General features: G+C 40.0%; 1 protein-coding gene across 1 annotated transcript in view; it reads right to left on the minus strand.

Annotated features, from left to right (window-relative positions):
• The window catches only part of LOC308143994 (cadherin-12-like), a gene marked incomplete at both ends in the record, with an annotated part of 107,616 nt that overhangs the window by 10,441 nt on the left and 79,341 nt on the right, over positions 1-17,834 (minus strand). The window contains 2 exons of the mRNA XM_080514967.1: positions 6,335-6,456; positions 11,408-11,544. Of these exons, the coding sequence (XP_080371093.1) occupies positions 6,335-6,456; positions 11,408-11,544 (259 nt within the window). The remainder of the gene's footprint in view (positions 1-6,334; positions 6,457-11,407; positions 11,545-17,834) is intronic.

A 17,834-nucleotide genomic window follows, 5' to 3' on the forward strand; every position in this document is an offset into this window, starting at 1 on the left:
CATTGGTTTAGTATGTTCTTTTCAGAAAAGTTTCATGTTTACAAGACAGCATTTTGAAAAATGCTGAAAACAAGGGAGCTTGCAATCACACACATATAAGCACAGAGAGCAATATGCAACAAGCAATAGCAATAGAGAGTATATAGACATTCATATTGACAGACGGCCAAGTTTGATTGTTATTAACTGTGACTCTCAATCATAAAAGGACCAAGTCTGACGAGAACATGGACTGGGAGTCATGCCGCTCTGGAGGCCGCCATTGTTGTTATTGCCCATCTCTTCATGCAGGTGCAGAACTATTCATTACAGCCGTGCTGCGCATGCACAGGACGTTTCCACAAACTTGTGAAAACGTGAAAATAGTGAAACAGTTGTGATTTTATTGTTTCTTTAAAACGTTATATGTAAACGGGCCTTAGTGTAACCTCGTGTCCATATTAAATCCATATAAACATATACTAGATATATGAAAAATATATAAAATATCAATTTTAAATTATTTATAAAAGTACACTGTACAGGATTTATTTTCTCCCAAAAATTCTGAAATCTCCTCCGTGGACGAGTTGCCCGGGGTTGCAGTTTTGTAGACGACTTGTCCTACAATCGCTCCTCACAGCCCCTCCGGTAATCCAGCTGTTTGGAAAATAAATACTTGAGTAAAAATATTTTCATTCTGTAATGTCAGGTTGGTGTTTGAATACTGGCACATTTATCTTTTCTTTGTACACTTTTCAAGAACACTGTGAATACAAATTGGCACTCCAAGGGAACAGCGACTTTACAACTCTTTTGTATTCATGCTAACAGCTCTTCAAAATAAGAAGATGCTGCTGTATTGACAACACTGACTGGAATCCATCGTGCTGAAGCCCTGCATTTCTTCCTTTGGGTTGTGACTCCCTCTTCCTCCTCTTCTTCCTCCTCCTCTCCATCAGGAGTGCAGCTGCTGCAGCAGCGGCTGCTCATTACTCCACACATACTATTGTGTACGTTAAATGGCTTCGAGTGCATCCTGCCTCGGCTCTCAACCGCTGTGTGAGTCAGGTCAGATAAGAGCGCCGGCTAAATGCTGTAAATGTAAATGTAATTATCCCTGCATAACAAACCGATTCACTAGGTTAGCATTTCAATATAGCATTAGAAAAAGCAAGGCAAATCACTTGAGGTGGCAGGGACACATTAGAGCTCCTTCGAGCAGATCTGCGACTGGGAGCTCCGCAGTGGGAAAATGAGGAGTTTTATGTCGCCTTTGTGGCGGCTTTTTCTCATTTCACACTTGACCAGCCGACGCCGAGTATTGTAAATCGTCAAATGAAGAAACGTCCTGTGTCATCTCGCCTCGTCTCCTTTATTTGCAAATTTGAGTTTAAGTTTCCTCTCTTTCTGGCTCTGCTACAGAACTCACCAACTCTATTTAAGTGCAACTACAGTTGCTGCTCCTTTTATAAAAATAAGAAAGTATTGGTTCTCATTTTAACTTAACCTTTGGCTTAAAGCTCACATATCATGCAAAATTCACTTCATAATGGTTTCATAAAAGTAATATGTGTCCTCATAGCCTGTGTATTATGTAGGCCAAAGAAGTGAAGAAAAGTCTGTCGTGTCCCTGACTTGATCCACTTTTTAACAACAGTGTGCTCAACCAGGTGATTTAGAAATGTTCCCTTCATGACATCATGTGGGGAAATAACCACTCCCCCTGGTAGTGGGTACTCACTTTAACATTCCCACAAGTAGATGAAAAATTACTGATATACTGAATAAATTCAGTATAATATGACAAACTAACAGTTGCTCTGAAAGTTAGCAGGAGCTAGCATTAGCTACTTGGTGGTAACTGTAACAACATGTATGACTAACCTAAGTAACATTAAGACACAATATTTTTAACTAACAATTCCAAATGATCCTGCCATAGAGTCTGAACTTCTTCAGGAGCTTCTCCTTCTTGGTCAGATTCTGGTTCAAACTGGAATGGTTTAAAAACTGCGTTTCTTCGAGCCATGAAGATATATCCAGCGTAAACATTAACGCATGGGCCCAGAAAACTGCGTCTTCACCAGGGTTGCCAGATGTGACTCATTGTTTCCGGCCCAAACGTGCTGTAAAACCCGCCCACCTCAATAAAAACCAGCTCAAATCTCAACCTTTATAGCAACTCATGTTAAAACCATAAAACTATTATATGCGTAGTAAAGAACAAGTCATAAACATACAAACTAGATAATAAACAATGAAAAAAACAAACAAACAGGCTTCCCAAGAAGTCAGACAGGGGGGAAACCTGCCAAAGCAACAGTGTGTTTCTCCCTGAGAGTGGTGTGGAGTAGGTATGGACAGACACAGTTCATTAGACTTTAAAGGTACAGACACAGAAATCACCTGTTCTCAGTAGAGCTCACTAGAGAGACTTTTAGACTGGCTGAAATTCAGGACCAAGGCTGGATCTGGGGAAATATACTTTGAATACAATGTTGTTGGACTTCTGACGGCGATGTGAATTTGTTGAAAAACCGTATGAGACCTCAAAATTGTAATTGTAACTAATTTAACTAAACCTGAATCAAATTGACCTAACCTAAATTACATTTTAGTAAGCTGAACTGAATTTAACCTGCCTCCATTAAGCAAATATTTACATTTTCGCTTCTATAAATTGTATTTTTTCAGAATCTATTATTATTATTGTTGTTGTTGTTGTTGTTGTTATAATAGTGAAGACAGTGATTTTTAGTGAATTTTGGTGGGTTAATATATTTAAACATGTAATAATTCTTGCCATACAAAGATTCTCTGTATATATTGTCCTTTTAAATATATACAACAGGACTTTATGTTTTTTAATGTATAAATATTACTTCTATTACATATATGTATTCATTATTTAATTGTTTATTCAGTTCTTCAAATTATACATACACTTTTTTTAATTGATGCCCCAAAATTCAGCTAATATCTCATCTTTAATTCTACCGTATTATATTTTCTGTTATTTTCTGCAGCAAGAAGTCAAAACATGAATATAACATACAGAAAATTCAGTTTGTTTCCAGCACTTGTACTGGGTAACTTCCCACCTCCGTCTGAATAATCACTTTCCTTTCTCACTGTTTCACCTCGGTCATGGATTATTTTCAATCGCAGTGTGAGACGCTCTGAAACAAGCTGTTTGTGTGTTTTTCAGATAATCATCAAAGGAAACGCATGATGGATTTCACATGAGAAAACGTGTGATTCTTTATCAGGGCCCAGCTGTGTGCAACACCTGGTGGAGTCATGCTGAGGAGAGAGTGTGTTATGACGAGAGCGTGTATTCTGCACAGTGTGTTCTGCAGAAAGTGTGTGTTCTCCACAGTGTGCAGAAATGTGCACCGACAGCTCATCCACCAACAACTCATCCACCGACAACTCATCCACTGACAACTCATCCACTGACAACTCATCCACAAAACTGCAATCCACGACAACTCGTCCATGTGGTTCCGGACATGTCGTCCAAGACTAATTTTTTGAAGCATTTCAAAGTATATTTGACACATATGTCACATGTTTTTGTGTCAAATATACTTAATAATTCTTCCAAATACTTCCTTGTGAAGCAGTCTTTAGGATTAAGGTTAGATCTGAGGTGTGACCAGGACAGTGTAGGTGTGAGAGAGGTGTGGTTAGTTAAATTTGAGCAATTCTCAAGAGAAACAAAGCCATATGTAACTATACCACACACATATATATATATATATATATATATATATATATATATATATATATATATATATATATATATATATATATATATATATATGGACATATACTAACACGTCCGCTGCTCAGGCATTCATTTATTCAATTACTTTCACTCACTTAACTCCTACTTTAATTACTTGCTTTTGTTTGACAATTTAGTTGTTAATTGATTTATTTGTTTATATCATTTAGTCTAGTATCTATCATTTGTTTGTTTACATAGTCACCCACTCAAGTTTAAATATTTATTAATTTGCCTTCTTTAATTAATTAACTGATCACTTACTTGACTTAGTTACTTGTTCCCCAAAAGTACTAACTCGTTTACTCACGTATTTATTTGTTTGTTTGTCAATATGTTAGAAAACATGTAAGTCTGTTGTCTCATTTACACACTGAAATTTGATGAAACAATATGATTACAATATGAATACATTCATCATCGCCTCTCTTTCTTCCTCTCTCTCTACCTCTTTCTACCTCCCCCTACCCGAATCAGGGTCTGTACCCCCCCCCCCATGTATCTCTCCGTCAATCCTATCCTATCCTTTCCTCTCCTCTATCCCCTCATCGCAACCGGCCAGCAGAAAAGCCTCTGAGTCTGGTTTCTGCAAAGGTTTCCTCCTGTTAGAGGGAAGTTTCCTTTCCAAAGTCGCAAATAAATCTGCTTGCTCATGTGAATTCGTTGGGTTTTTCTCTGTTAAAAGCACCTAGAAATAACTGTGTTGGATTTGGTGCTATATAAATAAAGTTGAATTGAGTCAATAAATAAATATAAAAGTGATAAGAATTTAAAAAAAAAAGAAAAATCCTTTAAATATATTTAATTAGTCTTTTATCCATAAAGTAACTCATTTGTTCATGTGGTTGCTCAGTCATGATCACTTATTGGCTTACTTGTACATTCACTGTATTATTTATGTACTAAAAGTAATGTGTATTCTAACTTACTCTTCTTTACTTACTGTTCACTAATGATGGTGTTTTGTCATTTAATCCCATTTGTATTTAAATCATTATGTATTTGTTTCTTAGTTGTATACGGTTATTAAGTCCTATAGCCAATTATTTGTTAATTTCTTACTTACTGACTGACCAGAATGTTTATTCACTTATTGATTTCGATGTTTACTTACTGACTTACATATAAGATAGTGAATTTCATTGGGTTCTAAAAACAGTTTTCCGTCTGTGTGCAGGCCTGACAGAACTTGTTGGAAGTTCTCAGACCGGGATCAGACTGGACCATGACGTCTTCAGACGGAGGTCATCGCCTCGGCTCTGATTGCGACCGGCCAGAGGACAAGTTGAGACACAAACGAGATGAGTGGTCTTCGGTGATTTGATCGACTGCCAAAGAAGCTGCTCCCTCACGACGGCGGCTGCATACCGATGCTGGTTAATGGGCTAATTTACAGGCGCAGGTGGTCCGCAGTGCACACGGGCAAACTCTGCACCGCATCTCGAATATATCATGTGAAATGTACTCCAGGTTGCCGATATGCAAAGTGCTGCTGTGCTTTATGGCTGCCTCTCCTGCTGCACCCGAATCCACCACATAATCAGTTTCGGGATTTTGATTCACGCTCTGAAGGTGCTGGGAGCTGAGAAATCCAAGGTTTGAGCCAAGTGACCTTGAGGAAAACACTGAGAACCAACTCATGGAAAGATCCAACAACAGAGTTCAACATGTGCATTTACCAGCGTTAAAAGTACAGACAGTTATAATGTAGGAAGAAGCATAGTAAAGGAAATACAACATTAAAAAGGGATTGATATTATTTTCTTGAGTAAAATAGGCAAAATGCGCAGTTGATGGAATGTACTCAAGAAACGGTTTGACTTTATTGATTCTCAATGAGAATGCTTTACTAAGATGTATTATAAAGTGAGCAACATACTCAATGGGATTTAAAAAAATATATAGTTTTAAAAATGTTTAAAGTGACCTTTGGTGTCCTGGAAAGTCCTTATGTTTGTGAGACATCCGCAGTTTGTTTGTATGTTTCTTTGGTTGGAGCCTGTTTCTTTTCAGTTAGTTAGTTATATATGGTATTACCTTTATTTTGTAAACAGAATCAGGACGTCTTGACATCCAGTTCTGTAACCGAATCGTCCTCATAGAAATTAAAATAAGAACAAGATCCAGTTTGAATAATGAAATGAAAGGAACCTGCTGATTTTTGTCTTCAAATGTGGGGAAGAAAATTTAATTAAATCTCAAATCAAGAGACGCCTGAATGAAGTAACACAGACCCCCCCCCCCCCCCCACACACACACACACACACTTTTTTTTAATGTTGGTGGGGATTGATTAACACGTATTAACTGTTAATTAATCCCCACCAAGTGTAAACAATGACGCGCCGCCAGTGCTAATGTACACCCACCAGCCTTGTGTTCAATCTCGCACCTTTGGAGGCTGTTCGGCTTGAACAGCTGTCGTCTGGCTGAGACAATAATCGGCCCCAGTGTGTGTGTGTGTGTGTGTGTGTGTGTGTGTGTGTGTGTGTGTGTGTGTGTGTGTGTGTGTGTGTGTGTGTGTGTGTGTGTGTGTGTGTGTGTGTGTGTGTGTGTGTCTACCTGTCCCGCTTTGGCGTTCTCACACACAAAGGTCTCGTAAGGACTGGCCAGCTCGGGCGGAAACTCGTTGATGTCCAGCACGTGGACGGTGACGGCCACCCGGCTGGTCAGAACAGGACTGTCTGTGGGGGAGAAGCAAAGAGAGAGAGAGAGATTAAAAACAAAAAGTGTGTTTCCAGTTCCTCACAGCACTGACATCATGTGGAAACCTTCAGTAGTACATCTTCCAGTCATCATTGACTGTCCAGCTTCATCACCAGAGGCCAGAAAGGAAGAGTCCACACACTGTGCAGATCATCTGGCCACAACAGAATCACATTCACCACTACAGGCACGTCAGAGCCACAATGTGTCCTCAATGTATCCTCACCAGGATGCACCCCAAAGCAAAGACTGCAACCAGAGTGTTCAGATTCATATGTGCACGGAAGTTGGCATCTTCAAATGCTTGTCATTGGACTGTGTGAGGAAACTTGTGCCTGTTCTTCTACTTGTTCTTTTTATGACTTATAGATCGAGTCACTGGTCTACAGGTGTTCTGTGGGTGGTGTGTTGTGTTTATCGTGTTAAGTGTTGCAAACGTGCTGAAACAAAACTTGAGTCAAATACCACATATATTTAATAAAACATCTTATAAAATATATAAATAACAAGCTTACTAACTCATGGCCGGGCATACGAACTTTTTATTTCTGTGGCAACAGACATAGTGTTTCTTGTGAAAAGGCATCGTTTCAGAAAACAGTCATGTAAACGGAGCTCAAGATGGCTTTTTATTTATTTATTTATTTTAACAAAATGTGTTTTTTTCCCCCCATTTAGAGATTCATTTGAAGAAGAATTTTGAAATTAATGACATTTTGTTTAGTATTGCACTCAAATGATTTTAATGAAATATAAAAACTTTTTTTTGTTTTTCTTAATTTAAACAGTCAGAAACATTGGAAAAAGTCCGTCATCTCCATTCCCTCATACAACGGAATGAATGTGTGAATGGTTAAGGAGGGATGGAGATGCAATCTTGTCCTTGAGGAGATTCCTGGCCGCCCACCTCTGTGTTTAAGAGCTGTCGGAGGAGTTAACCCCCATCTGGAGCTGATCCATTAACTGCCCCCCGGATGCTGGTTTTTTATGATGCTTTTGATTGATGGTGACAAAGTGAATTAAATAAATACACATCGTAAATTCAACCCACCGATAAAGCCGGCCTCACATGAGAGAGGCTTTCCTTCTTTACTAGCTCTTATTTTATTTTTTTTTAACACAACACATTTTAATTATAGCGCCAAAGCCCCCCCTTGAGTGGCACTAACATGTTTGTTGCTGTGTTTCCTCTCCACGGGGTCTCCATGGGAAAATGTTTTAGTGTAGAGAGGTAAACTTTATGGATCTGATGAGGGGGGAAAAAGGAGGGTGGCTTGTTTGTGCGAGAGTCGGTGCAGAGGCGGTGGAGAGCGATTCAGGGGGGGGTCGGGGGGAGGAGAGGTGGACTCAGGGGGGCAGCGGCTCGGCTAGTAACCCGTCCCTGACCTTGATGGAAAAAGCAATCTTCCCAGCGAGGTTAAAAATGACACTGAGCCCGGGATTTGCCGCTTCGCCTCGGCTGAACCATCAACATTTTCCAAAATAGAAGAAGAAAATATTCTCATATTTGTCGAACACAGAGAGATTTTCATCCGCGGATTCAAAGGCCACCCTGAAGGAGCGTCTGGGGAGCATTCATGGGTCCACAATGGGCCGGTAGGGGTCAAGAGTTCACTTTCTGTACAGAAATATCCTGGTGGCCCACAATTTTAACAGCAACCTACCCCCAACCTGCCAACTGTGACTCCCAGAGCCAGATGTGACCGTGTCGCTCCACAAGTGAGCTATATTAGAAATGTGGCTATAATTTAAATAAATAAATTATGAGTAAGTAAAGCAACAAACAATAGGCTTTAACATTGAAGACATAAAATCTAACTTAAATAATTAATTAATTAAATGTCTAGAAGATTTTTTTTTCAAAAAAGTGAAAAGGAATGGAAGCCACTAAAGTATAGAAATGACTAAATAAATGACCCAAGACTGAACAACTGCATAAATAAATGAACTTGTCAATAAATAGTAATGGAATTGACATTGAGTTGTATATTTCCCATATCAAGAACATTTTTTAATAATTAATTTGAACATGCTTTAATAATAATAATAATAATAATAATAATGTTATGTATTGCAGAATAAATGTCTATATCATGACTCTAAAACTCAAAAAAGAAATCTAAAAGTCTCACATACGCACACAATGACCATTATATATTTGACTTCTGAATAATTGTTTTAATAAAATAAATATCACAACGCTTTTAAAACCAAGGGATCTCTACAAGGTCCACTTTGTTATTTTTTATAAATCCATCATTTTTTTCTTCTTCTTCTGTTTCCCATTCTTGTTTGATGATCATACTGCTATATCGATCCATGTTTTCAAGCCCACGAGATACTCTGAAAAACATTTAAAGTCTCCCCTGTAGGGACTGGTAAAAAAAAACATTTTAAGAAGCTAATCCCAAATGTGAAACATAGAAGTATATATGTAATAAATAAAAAAAAAGCTGAATGTGAAATTGATCCCAGTAAGGAAGAGGCTCAGTTTTATCATTTCTTGGAGGTCATATTGAAATGGCCACAGATGGTAAAACAAGAGGGCCACAGATAGTCCTTGTCTGCCTTACAGGCTTTGCCTCTTGTTTTTGGAAATTACAATCCATAATGCTGTGATTTGCAGTTGAACATGCTCCTCTGTATAACTGCAGTGGCGTTGAGTGATACACCATGGAGTCCACTAGATGGCACAATGGTACAGTGGGATCCATCCCAGTCGGAGTGGCCTCAGCATTTCAGTCCAATAATGTTTGTTTATTGTTTTTTTCCTTTTTTAAATATTTCCTCTGAATACTCAAGTTGTCTGTTTTAGTTTATATTGCCTCTATTTATATTTCGATTCAAGCTAATATAATTTGTCAAGAACAATAATCCGTGCAGGCGGTCAACAATAAGTCTATCAAACAATGGTATAGGGGAGAGAGAGAAAGAGCCCCTCTGCATGAGGATGCTGCTAAAAACTAGATAGAGGAAAAAAAGTGTCAAACTGAGCTAATTTTGTGTAAATACGCACAGATTGTGCTTGCTAATTGCTTCCTGCCAAGGTTATTATTGCATTTAATAGCTCTGACTCCTAAAAATTGCCCAGTGGCTTTAAACGTTAATCGAACCCCCCCCCCTCCCCTCCCCTCCCCTCCCTTCCCGCTCCCTCCATCTTTTGTTGGAGCGTTCCTCCCGTTCGGTCTTCGGGGAGCTGGGGGAGCAGCGCTCGGCTTTTTTTGCTGCATGACTGCAGTGTCTGGAGATGACCGCGCACATCCACGAGGTGTGCGAAGTGGAAGACAGAAGTGTTGTGGTCAGGCGTCGGAGCACTGCAAGGATGGAGGAATCTTTCAGGCGGGGAAGAATGCGGTCCGGCGGCCCTCGTCGCCACTCGGTCGTTGTAGTGGAGGGAATAAATAAAAAATAAAAAAAAGAAGGTGTGGGCGGCATAAAGAGCTTCGGCAGCAAGGACACGCAGCAGATGTGTAGACAGGCCTTATAAAAAGCTTCAGCAATAATTGGATGTTTAGTGAGAGTTGCCGAGCGATGCCAGCTGAGGTTACCCGACACTGTAATCAAGTGCTGAATGGCTCCATGGTGTCTGACGACAGACGCATGTCACATTTCTTCACAACTTTCCCAGGTTAAAAAGAAACTAGTAACTGCAAAGTGATGGTAGTAAATCAGTGCTCATGACATTTCAACGTGTCCACTGTTAAGTAAAGTCATTGAAAGAATCTTTGCCTCAGTTTTTTTTTTTTTTTTTTTTTTAATTGTTGTTCTTCATGGTCTGAAACCCATATAACACACAACCTCCTCATCAATGACAGTCGAGAGCAGCACAGAGGAGCTGTAACAGCCGTCCAATACCCAGAACACAAAGTTCTGCCAAATCTCAGTGAAGGTCAAAAACAGATCTGAACTCAAGCTGGGACACAAACTCACGGGTGTGGGGCTTCATCTTTATTCTCACCGCGTCACTCCCACTATCATTTCCAAACTCTTTTTTTTTTTTTTTTTCCCACTGATGGTTGTTTGTCTTTCTTTACTGTCAGTGAGTAAAACGTATCTCCGGTCTTCTGAGAGGTGACGACAGACAGGGCAGACGGCGGAACGGGATCAGAAAGGGGTGAATCGTTGACGGTTGTGGGGCGAGCGCAGCACATACGCCCCGATTCCCGCTTCAAATATAACAGAAGTAACATGCAACGGCCTTGTAAATCTTCCACCTCACTCCTCCTCCCAAATCGTGTCTTTTCAGTCTACCTCCGGTTGCTCGGCGCTTACGCCACAAAAAGAAACACACACACAAAAAGTAAATTAGCGCCTCACTGCTGTGACCTTGAGGGGAAGTGAGTAATATCAGTTTTCAAGGCGACAATGACTCAAGTTTTAACAGCCCATATTTCACAGTCTGTCCTAATGAATATACAGCGTGTGTAATTTTGATTGAGCACCAGGCTGCCTCGGGGATAATGACTTTGACGGTTCTTAGCAGATTTGATGACTTGATGACGATGGATTTGCTTATTTATCCGGAAATTTGCTCCACTTCCTTCATGAAAACATAATTAGCTCGATGGCATGTCTTAAAGCCACAGCTCCGTCTCTTCCCCGGGGAATGGGGGCGGAGGTTCTGGAAACATCCAACGTTTAGTGGATGTCGACTCGTACAAGAAATGGAAGCTCGATTCCAAAGCCGTCAGAGAGGCATTTCAAAAGGAAAACTGGGCTGTGGCAGGTTTGCTAGAGGAGATGACGTCCCGGAGACACGTCCCTACGGGTGAGCCATCACGGTTTATGGTCCCCTATAAACCCTTCCAGGAAAATGGGATTGAGTATCGACTTAAGTAAAAGTGTGTTAAATCCTTCACACAGATTATGGTAGAAGGCAAGGACAATGACACCTGCGTGAATGCCGATTAATCGAGTCATCATACGTACTTAGCTTCGTGGCTACGACTGAGATGTTGTGCTGGGAGATGCTTTCTCGGTCCAGGAGCTCGTTGGTGGAAATGGTACCCTCCACCGGATCGATGTCAAAGTAGCTGTCCAGGTCGCTCTTCCAGTCGATGGAATACCTGAAGGAAAATGTTTGTTTAAAAAACGACGGCTCATTTCCAGCATAAATCAAGGAATTAAACCACACTGATTTTGCCCCTTCAGGCTCATGTGTAATGTGATGTTGGCGTCGCCTTCATTACTCATTCTGAATGGTCATTTCCAGCAAATGTGCTGAGGATTGCATATACATTCCAATCCAGTAATGGGGCACACGTACTTCAGCCGTGCTGAGCCCACGTTTTTTTTTGGTTTTTTTTCTTGAATGAATTTCAGGCACCAGTGAAAGCATATCAATCTCTCACTCCAACGAGCAACAAAGGCGTTAAATGTTAAATTGGTGGGTATTAATGGTAAATTAATTTTATGGAGTGTCTCACTGACTTGATCAGTGTTGAGTCAGTTTGGTTGTTGTTGTGGGATCTCTGTGTATTCAAGGATTATAGCGAAATGTTTCAGTGTTTGATATCTTCAACAGTTTGAAATGATCAGGAACAGTCAACAATTCTCAGTCAGAAAAAATCTGATAAGTTTTGGGTTCTGTGGGAATTGATTCCAGGTTGGTGGTGCGAATAAGAGAAAGTTGTTTTTTCAAATTGTGTACAAAATTGAGGGAACACAGCAACAATATTTGAGTCATTGTAGTGTTGTATTAAACACTGACTGGATCTAAACAACTGAATCATCTGAGGGTTGAGTGTTTCTGGAGAGTTGGTCAACGTCACTCAGTGAACCGATTGAACTGAATCATCTGAATCATCATTGTTATAGTGAATTGGCCAACTTGAAATAGTGAATCGTATAAACTGAGCCAATTCAGTCTGTGACATTTCCAATGAGTTGGCACACTAAAGTCAGTGAACGGATCCAAAAGAATCATCTGACTCCATTGGTGTTTTGAATGAGTCTACCAATTTAAGTTATCAAACTGATTGGACTGAATCATCGCAGTCGTCTGTTATGAGTGAATCTACAAACTCGTGTCAGTGAATGGCTCAACTGAGTCACCTGAACCATCCGTGTTTACAGTGAGTTGGCCAACTCAAGGCAGTGCATCAGTTTAACCGAATCACTTGAGTCTGTTGGTTTTGAAGTGAGTTGGTTAACTCGAGTCGGTGAACCAATTCATCTAAGTCATCTGACTCCATGTTGTGTTGATTGAGTCCATTAATTTGACTGACTAACTGATTGAACTGAATCATCTGATTCATCTGTGTTTCCAACTAGCTCAAGTCCCTGAGTCAATGAAACTGAATTACTAAGGTCTTACTAAGGTCTAAAATCATGGATCCATTCTTTGATTCAACACTCTTGAGATGTATTCTGTGCCTCAGAGCAAGACCCAACGGCTCTGTTCGTCGCTCATTGTTCCTAGTATGTGTAGTTAAGGCTACCTTGGAAAAAGGATAGTTTAAATGCGGATACATTAAAATTGATCCGATATGATCAATAAGGTAACTTCAATCTGAACACAAGTCATTGAACCGATTCAACAGAATCGACTGAGTCGACTGTCTTCTGGGTCTGGGAGACCGAGTACAACTGATTCCGTCAGAAGATTCATGTCATTAACCCAGGCGATTCAAGAACCGACGCTTTTTTTTTGTCGCGGGAGATCAGAACACAAGTCGTCGTCTGAAAATGCACGTTTTCTTGTTGTTCTTAATGCAGACTATGAAAACACAGAGATCTGAAACCAACGAGCGCACTGCTGACAGCACCATTCATCATCTCATGCTGTTTCATCCTGAAAGGCCATTTTTCATTAACAACTTTGTGATTGTTTAAAGAGGAGAAAGGCGTCATTTTATTCCCCCTCTACTGGCAGGTTGGAGGTCGGGGACTCGCTGCCTTGCTCACGGGCACTTCCTATAGACCGATGCTTAATTTCTCATGGGGTTGTGCCTGGATGCTTCACAGGAAGGACAGTTTCTCTCTCTGTGTCAGTTTGCCACCACTCCAGCGTTATTTCTTCCTCTCATGGCGAGCTATTTCATCTTAAAAGGCTATTTCTCATGAATATTTATCGTGCTTGTTTTCTACACCAGAGAGCCTCAAACTGGACTTGACTCAGTCATTAAGAGAAACAGGCCAAGCGTATTATTCAGAACCCCTCGAGTCTTTTACTGTAATGAGCGTGATGACAAAACCACTTGAGCTTTAAAAAAAAAAAAGGTAATAATAAAAAATAAAATAAAAAATGAAGCATTAGTTCAGTCTCACTTCGGGTTTCAGCTCTCATCCGTCCGCTCTTTAACTCCGCGTTGTGTGCAGCCTTGAAGTGAACACGATGGTGTCCAAATAGTTTAATGTGAGTCCCTTTGATGAGTATTACAAGCAAACACCCATCAAGAGTTCAAAAGATCAGTGCTTTGAGATCTCACCTCGGGGTAAAATGTCTTTTTCGGTTGGGGTAGGTTTGAGCTTCTGAAGCATTCGGTTCACTTTACAGCGCAGCCAGAACCACTTCGATACATGAGTACTCCGAGTTAAAGTGCTGAAATACAGTTTCACATTACTCAGCAAGGAAGATCGCATTTGTGTATGAGAAATATTTACTAAAACTGCTTTGATGCAATCTCTACGTAGTCAACGCTGTACAAAACTGTGAAGATAAAAGTACCGTACGCCATTTAAACAGCCTTTCAAGTGTTTCTTATTGACATAAATATAATTTTTGGCCAAAATTGACCTTCAGGCAAGCCGATTTGGCCCGAACTGATTTAAAATCTATTATCTCAAACATGATTATTTGTAAATGTTCTGTTAATTGCTGCTCCCTGCCCTGATGTGTTTCACCTGAATGTGGAATGGTTTTCACCTGGTGGCTGTGGTATATATTGGCCCTCCTCTGTGTGTTCTGGTTGTTGGTTTTTCACTGTTCCGCACACGTTGCATTCCAGTGTTTCAGTGGAATTCGTGCTTTTGGAATTTTTGCTCCCTCTGGTTTTTTTTGTGTGTCCAAAAAAAAGAGCTCCAGTTCCACCAATAACAGTGTCTGGCATCTTCAGTCCACCTTCAAAGCGAGCCGTGGCAGTTTCTCTTTAAGACTGCAGCTTTTACACAACAACGTTTCAAGTGACACACGTTGTTTTTAACGCCTTTGTTTCAGAAAAGTTCCACAAATACAGGCCACGAGTTGGTGAAATGACCAAGTCCCAGGAGAATCTGGACTGGGAGTCATGCTCCTCTGGAGGCCGCCCTTGTTGTTATTGTCCATTCACGCTCACGTGCAGAAGAACTATTAATTACTGCTGTGGTGTGCATGCGTAGTAACAGCTTTTTAGCAAAGTTGCGTTTTCCCTATCTGCACAGAGACAAAGTCAAGAATGTTTTTAAAAACTGCCCCCAAAGTGAAACTTTTCACAAAGTTCAGTTTTGGGTGTCTTTTTCACTTTTTTCCGTTCAGATACATTTTACACGGGTTTCTCAGATGTCAGCGTTGTGTTATACCCTGTGTTACTGAAAAATAGCTGTCTAGACTGAATACATTTCAAAATACCAGCCACTTAACATTGAGAAAAATATAGTTTGGGGCCAAAATTGACCCTCATGCAGGAGGGTTTCTTGACCAAGGACCTCATGTTTGACAACTGATGTACAGACTTATTAAAATCTAGTATTTTTTTACTGACTAAAATCCTGAATTGAGCACGAAACCATTGATTGTCACTCTTCTGCTAATTTTAACAGCCCCTTACAGAAGTCTTTCAGTAATATATTACTTTATATTATGGCTTTGAGATGTGATTTTATGGTTTCGCCACCGAAGGTTAAAAGTTTGTTGTGAAAGAGTCGTTGAAACTTTGCGAGGTTATCTGAAATCGACCATCGATGCAGTATTTATGTTGGCCTTTTGTTTCCAGTGCTGCAGATAACGTGACACCGCGTGGCTAAAGAGGGGAGTCTGCAGTCTAAAAGCATAATTCCCTATGCATGACGGGTCATTGGGTCTATTGTTGTGAAGAAGAGGCAGCCGAAGAAGAAGAAGAATGGCTCTCCGAAGGCGCACAAATGAACAATGTCAGCTGTGCTGCTGATGAATATTTAAAGTGCTTGAGGAGGAGAAGAAGAAGTGGAGAGCGTTGGCTTTCTGTTGTACAAATCAGTGCTTCTGCTCGTCTTTTGTTTTCCTTCTGAATTAAATATTCATAATAAAACAACCACTGCCCACGCAACAGGTATCTCTCTTTTTTTTCGTCTCTCTGCGCGCCGCTCGAGTGATTCATCTTCGAAGAATCGCAACCATAAAGCAATCTGCTGGAGTAAAAGTAGCTAATAGATTTTAAAAAGATGAAAAAGGGGTCTCATGCATTTTTAAGGCACACACTTTCTTTTGTCTTTTGCAGAGGACGCTATATTGTTATCTACCACTGAAGTTTCAGAGGGGAGACCAGGGGAGACGTGAAATGATTTTACCTTAATATTGATGATGAATCAGAAAGTTTGAGGACAGTATGATGGATTTATAAACTTTGAAAAAGGACATCGACCCCTCCCCCCCACCCCCACTTTAAAGAGAATTGTCCCTGTGCAGTGAACATCCGTTTCATTTGGTGTCCAGATGAATTAACTGGACTCATTATCATATCATCAGATAATATCTGTATGCTCGTAATGAGACTTCTAATATCGCCCCCGTTCTCACAGAGCACCTATCGGGTTTTCATCTGCGTAACGAGGTGGAGTAATAAAGTTTTTTTGGTTTTTTTGCCTGCAAGAGATTTCACACGACAGAGTCGGATGTTGGACGGGGATTGATTAGCCGTCGCTCCTGATGCAGAAAACCTGACAGAAACTCTTAGGATTAAAGCCGCGATGACAGTGATGAATGCAGACCGGAGGAATTGATGAATGTATTAAGAAATGTGAAACCTTCAATCTGCAGCTGCTGTATGGCAGGAGTTCAGGCTTCTTTCATCCACCAGGAAATAAATACGACACATATTATTTAACCTTGTGAGGCCTTTTTATTTAACCTTTCAATGGAAACATTCTATGCTATCATGTCACTGAGTTTATTTCAGGAATGAAAATATCCTGTTAATGATTCATCTGTGCATCACATTTCATCAGGATTTGTTAAAGAAAATAACTTTCTTGGTAAATGCGTCCTACTGAAAGCCTCCTTTGGAGTTTTCTGGTGACCCTTTAAGAAGAGTACCACCACACACTTTAAGTATAAAAGTTTAAATAAAAGAAAAAACCTCAAAAAACACTAATAAATAAATAATTGCTCTGACCTTCATTAATTCAAAAATATGAAAAGGCTCAAAATGTTCAGAGCCTCTAGTGCAGATATGTCAAACTCAAGGCCCAAACTACATTTCCAACAATGCATGCCGATTGAATTATTTTTCTCATACTAAAGACGTAAATTTGCAGTTTTGCTACAATCTGGCACATTTAGAATTTGTGTACGATTGTTCAATAATGTGTTGTCCCGGTCAAATGAATAAATGAATAAATATTATATTACCCGTGAAGATAGCAGTGTATAAACATCAATGTCATTTTCAAAAAGTAGAATTGAGAAATTCTTTAAGTTGCCCTCAGTTTAATGACTGCAGTTTACATCTCTGAGACGTTTTGATGGTTTAACACAGACGTTCGGGGACCATTCAGTGACAGGAACTTAGAGCTGTGATTTCAGTTGTTAAGAAGTTAACGATGTAGAGCAATGTTGGACTCTTCAGGTGATGAAGTATAAATTAAATGTCTACAACTGACGATTGAGATGGTTGATCATTGAGTTTTAAACGTAGTAAACATAGAACATACGTTGGCTCATTATAGTGATTGATAAATTCCATCTCTTTTAATTGCACAACAAAAGATGATTTTAAGAAAATATGACATTAAATTTAATACAAGGGATTATTTAACCCTTTGATCAGTCCACAAAAACTAACTTTTCCTCCTGCAATTACAGTAGCCTTTAAATACCACCTCACTACATGTGTGTGTGTTGCCTCATACTCAATCAAAATGATCTGGTGTCTCCTGGTGTTGATCTTCACAGTCTCTCAATTTGTGGAACTTGTGCATTTAACACTTTTCTTGTCTCTACAGTGTGTGGAGGGAATCTCAGAATGTGTACCCCGTCCCCCCTGCTGGTCCTCCTGTCACCTGCAGGTCAAGGTGAGTTCACCTGTCTACTTATGGCTCTAAATACTTCTGGCTGTCTGTACCTCCATGAACATTATTACATTCAGTTTGTTTACCAGAGCTCTACTTCAACCATTGCACAGCTAGAAAACCTCAGTTTATTTAGTGTCAGTGAGGCCTGAGTGTGAATCCCATGTTTGGG

The sequence above is a fragment of the Blennius ocellaris genome (assembly GCF_963422515.1).
Source record: "Blennius ocellaris genome assembly, chromosome: 19".
Lineage (NCBI taxonomy): Eukaryota > Metazoa > Chordata > Actinopteri > Blenniiformes > Blenniidae > Blennius > Blennius ocellaris.